Here is a 4,871-nt window from a genome sequence, read left to right as displayed (position 1 = left end):
AATGGTTTTCTTCTCTTGACTTTTTGTTCATATCGTGCGTTTTTTGGCTTAAAATTTTTATTTTCGGTTAATTGTGAATTTTTTGAAAATGATAATTCTAATACTTTCTCAATCATAAATGAGATTGTAAAAATTTACCGACACCGACAATTTTTTTTAAAAGTATATTTTAAGGAGAGCCTAGACTGCGGGAAGATATGAAGAAAATAATTTTTTCCAAATGTATTCAATGCTACATTCGATCCTCAATATCGGCCATCTTGCTAGTTTTTTTGCAGACTAAAAATGTTTGGAAAATGTTATTTTAGCCCCCCTCTCCACGAGATTTTAAATACCAATGAAGAAAGTGTTTCCCGTCAAATTGCAACAGTGTGTTTCAAAACTTTCCTATTAAATATTACTTTATATTTTAAATCTTTTCTCGATTAATTCAATTTGAAAGATCGGTCATGCAAAAAATTTACATTTGAACGGTAAAAATCACGAAAAATTAATTCATCTTATTTTATACACAGTTGTGGCTAAAACGTCATATCAATTCATTTGAATTTTAAAGGTTTCAATTTAACATACTTTCGAAACTTTATTCAGAAATAATTGTATTTATAGAATTTTTAATTTATTTCTGACCACTCTTGTTAATTATTGTGAGGATTTTGTAATTATTGACTATTATTAATATCGAAAACATTTAATTGTGAGAAATGGGTCACGCTGCACTGTGAAGAACACCCTGACGTACATGAATCAGAACCAAATACCATTCAAACGTAAAAATATGTGTTGGCCCTGAAAAGGGCCGATTGTAAAAGCAGTCTGTATATTTAAAAGTTAAGCTTTCTTTTCAGTCTTCTTGGGCAAAAGAACAGCTTGGATGTTGGGCAGAACACCACCTTGAGCGATGGTAACACCAGAGAGAAGTTTGTTCAATTCCTCGTCGTTTCTGATGGCCAATTGCAAGTGACGTGGGATGATCCTAGACTTCTTGTTGTCACGAGCGGCATTTCCAGCCAATTCGAGAACTTCAGCGGCCAAATATTCCATGACAGCCGCTAAATAAACTGGAGCTCCAGCTCCTACTCTTTCAGCATAGTTTCCTTTGCGAAGAAGACGATGGAGTCTACCAACGGGGAACTGAAGTCCAGCTCTGCTTGAACGCGTCTTCGATTTGCCACCCTTTGCACGACCTTTACCACGACCAGACATTTTTAGAAAGTTTTGAATCGAATGTTCCACTCACAACAAATTCTAAGGAAGTGATACATAAATTTTTGAAAACACGCGTTTTATGCACTTTGACAGGGTGGGGGAATGATATGGCGCAACGAAACAGCGCAGAACGGAGTGGGGAGACACAGACTATTCTTGCCTCTTGCCAACTAGATGCACCAATAGGCTTTCGTCCCCACTCCAATCTGTATCGATTGAAGCGCTCACCTCATCATGTTGCTTTCAAATACGAGATTTTAGGAACGCACCATCAATTCGTTCTGAATTTTCGTTCAGTACGAGGTATTGTGTATCCGAAAATTTGCAATGGCCCCTAAAGCGAGTGGTAAAGCAGTAAAGAAGGCTGGTAAAGCCCAGAAAAACGTCGCTAAGACCGACAAGAAGAAGAGGCGCAAGAGGAAGGAAAGCTATGCTATCTACATTTACAAAGTCTTGAAACAAGTTCACCCTGATACTGGAGTCTCCAGCAAGGCGATGAGCATTATGAACAGCTTCGTTAATGACCTTTTCGAACGTATTGCAGCTGAATCGTCCCGCTTGGCTCATTACAATAAGAGGTCGACCATCACATCTCGGGAGATCCAAACTGCTGTCAGGCTAATTCTTCCTGGTGAACTCGCTAAGCACGCCGTCTCTGAAGGTACCAAGGCTGTTACGAAATACACCAGCTCTAAGTAAATTACTTAACATTTTGCTGAACAATCGGCCCTTTTCAGGGCCACATATTTTTGAACGGAGGCATAATTTCTTATGCAAATTTCATGCTGTTTTATTTCTATTCCTTTGAATTTTAAGTAATCAATTGTTTTCGGCATTTTGTTTTTATTGTCTATTAGTATTTTGTAAATATTTAGAGTTTTGTTACTGTCGAAAATATTTATTTGTGAACAATTATCAGATACAATCAAGTATGCTTTAAATAATATACTTGTTATTGTTAGTTTTCTTATTATTACGTGTCAAATATGGGTCTACCCATAGTGAAGGAACGTCAATTTAGTACTCTTGTTTATTTTTTAATGGAAATAAAACAATTGTAATTCTGCATGCATGAATTTTGTTCTGAACGAATTCATGTCTGTAATGTATGCCGATTAAACGCATCGTTCAAGAGTTATATCGTCTAAACCACTTTCAAAAGTGAAAAAATGTCATTTTAGTACTTTTCATACCCGCGGGGAATGATTGTCAGAATGCTAAAAACAGCCCCCTGCCTCGACCGTGTATGTAGTAGAAGTTTTCTTACGATCCGGAGGGGAAAGTCGGTTTGATAAATTATTTGTTGCTTAATCTTAAAAGCTTTTTTCTCGCTATACTCAGCCCCTAATAATTGTATTGAAAATTTTTAATTTAAAGGAGATTTTGAATTAAATAGTTAATTATATTATTGCAAATCTCATTTCTACAATAAACAGACTCTAAGCTATTAAAATCCATAAACAAACATACTGTACTCATGACGCATAGTTGGAGGAAATGCACTTTTTTCATTTAAAAATGTCCAGAGCCTTAAATTTTCTTGCGATTTTGAATTTTTCTGTTTTAAATTAAAGATAATTAAATTCTATAGATCTTGGCTCTCCGAACTTTTGTCTTATCTATTTTTTTATTAATAATTTTTCCAGTCAAAATATGAACAAAGTCTTATTATCGGTGAAATTTTTTTTTTTTTGCTAACATGCTTTCCATTAATGTAGGAATGACATTTAATAACAAAAATAATTCAAATGCTTATAATAACCATTGTGATAAACAATTTTTGTGGCAAAATATTATAATTTCCTTCAATTGCCAGAACGACTTCAGGTATTCCTTAAAATAATAATTATTTAATAATATTTGATAAAATATAACAATTTAAATTTTTGTAAACAAATTTTAAATGTTGGCCCTTTCGCATAGAAATTTTTTTGCACTTAAAATGTTTTAAGCTATTGGACGAATGACTGCTAGTCACAAAAATACTACAAAATTTTTTTTTAACTTAAACAAATAAAAAAAATCAATAATATGAGCAAACTAAATCACAAAAATATAAAGTTCGAACTGCTTTCAAAAGGTATCTCAAAATTAAATTTTATTCATATTAAGCTACATATTTTCATGACTTTGTTTTTTTAAATAATTAGTAATAGTTACTCTTATTTTTCATATATATCGGTGGAGGATCGGCAAATATAATGTACCTGAAGTTCGAAACGTTCAAATGAACGAAATATTTTAACCCATTTCTGTTTTACCCATAAGTACTCGTATTATTCCAACTGCAATTTAAAACATGCATTATAATTTTGTTTGAATAATAAATTATTTCCAATATAAATTAACAAAAATTTAAGCACTTTTTCTGTTTTTCAAAGTTAGCAGTAAAAAATTTCGTTCATTTGAACATTCAGAACTTCTGGCACATGCAAATATAAATAGCCAATATAGGCTGTCAGCACTGGTTCAACATTGGACCGATTGAAATAAAACAGTTTGCCGTGGTAAAAGTGACACTTGGCCCAGTAATGTGCCATCGCTGGGCCAGACTTTGGCTGATCCTCGTGAAACATGGTTCCCCGTACTAAAAGTGAGACTTGGCGCTGCAAAGTGCCAATACTGGGCCAAGCATCTGTGGAGGATCGGCAAATATAAATAGCCAATATAGGCTGCCAGCACTGGCTCAACACTGGGCCGATTAAAATTCCGATATTGGCCCAATATCTTTAGCCGACCTATGGCTGCCAAAATTGGACCAACACTGGGCCGTGTATTCAGCTTCGGAGATTCGCACTTGGGTATTAATTGATAGGTAACTTGTCTCCTGTAGCAATATTTCTTTTTTTTCGCGAAAGCGTAACTAACTGTAATACAAAAGCGTAACATAAAACGAACAATAATAAAAGCAAATCAGCCGCGTTTGATACAACGAACTACAAACCTCATATGTATATTATAAACAATTTTTGAATACATGTATAATTATTGTAAATTTTAAAATTTATGATGAATAAATAAAAATTTCAAATAAAAAATCCGCTTCCCTAGTTTTCTTCTACAATTTAAACCGAATCAAGATCTCACAGCTGTCAAGGCTGTAGGGTATATTTTTTAAGTGAGAATGTACTGGGAGAAATACAAAAATCGAAGGATAGCTACGCAATATCATCGATGTCTATTAGAAAACAGGTTATAACAAATGTATTTAATTAAAAGAATCAATTTTTTGAAGAGCACTTTGAAGGCACGTCTTTACTCATCAAGATCTGATTTTGAACTAACGATGAAACGTATCACCAATATCACATTCATGCACTATACACACTTAAATCATGGTTTACAGTTTATGTTACTGAGATTACGCATAGCTCTTGAAGCTTTATTCTAAACATCTTAGAATCGAAGAACACACACGACTTATAACATATCATTTTCATTACTCTGAAATGTAGATTATATTTTGCTCTATATACATATATACAATAGTTGAAATAATCCAACACGCCCCTTCAAAAATAATTTACTTAATATCATTAAAAAAAAAAAATCAATCATTTATATAAGAAAAGCAAAGACGCACCTTCATTGTGTTATCTGGGAAAACTATTTACAAATGGTCCAACATTCGTGCAAGGGATTAGGGAAAACCCAGAAAAACC

General features: G+C 33.5%; 2 protein-coding genes across 2 annotated transcripts; one reads left to right on the top strand and one right to left on the bottom strand.

The window, feature by feature from the left end:
- Positions 1-783: 783 nt before the first annotated feature.
- Positions 784-1,257, bottom strand: LOC117171481 (histone H2A-like). The gene has a single exon (XM_033358840.1). It carries the CDS (start codon positions 1,204-1,206, stop codon positions 832-834), a length of 375 nt encoding a protein of 124 aa, XP_033214731.1. The 5' UTR covers positions 1,207-1,257; the 3' UTR covers positions 784-831.
- Positions 1,258-1,484: 227 nt separating this feature from the next.
- On the top strand, positions 1,485-1,953 carry LOC117175692 (histone H2B-like). The gene has a single exon (XM_033365439.1). It carries the CDS (start codon positions 1,537-1,539, stop codon positions 1,906-1,908), a length of 372 nt encoding a protein of 123 aa, XP_033221330.1. The 5' UTR covers positions 1,485-1,536; the 3' UTR covers positions 1,909-1,953.
- Positions 1,954-4,871: the final 2,918 nt, after the last annotated feature.

The sequence above is a fragment of the Belonocnema kinseyi genome, chromosome 1 (genome assembly GCF_010883055.1).
Source record: "Belonocnema kinseyi isolate 2016_QV_RU_SX_M_011 chromosome 1, B_treatae_v1, whole genome shotgun sequence".
Taxonomy (NCBI): domain Eukaryota; kingdom Metazoa; phylum Arthropoda; class Insecta; order Hymenoptera; family Cynipidae; genus Belonocnema; species Belonocnema kinseyi.
Note: the sequence above shows the minus strand (reverse complement) of the source record. Positions and strands in the feature narration are given on the sequence as shown.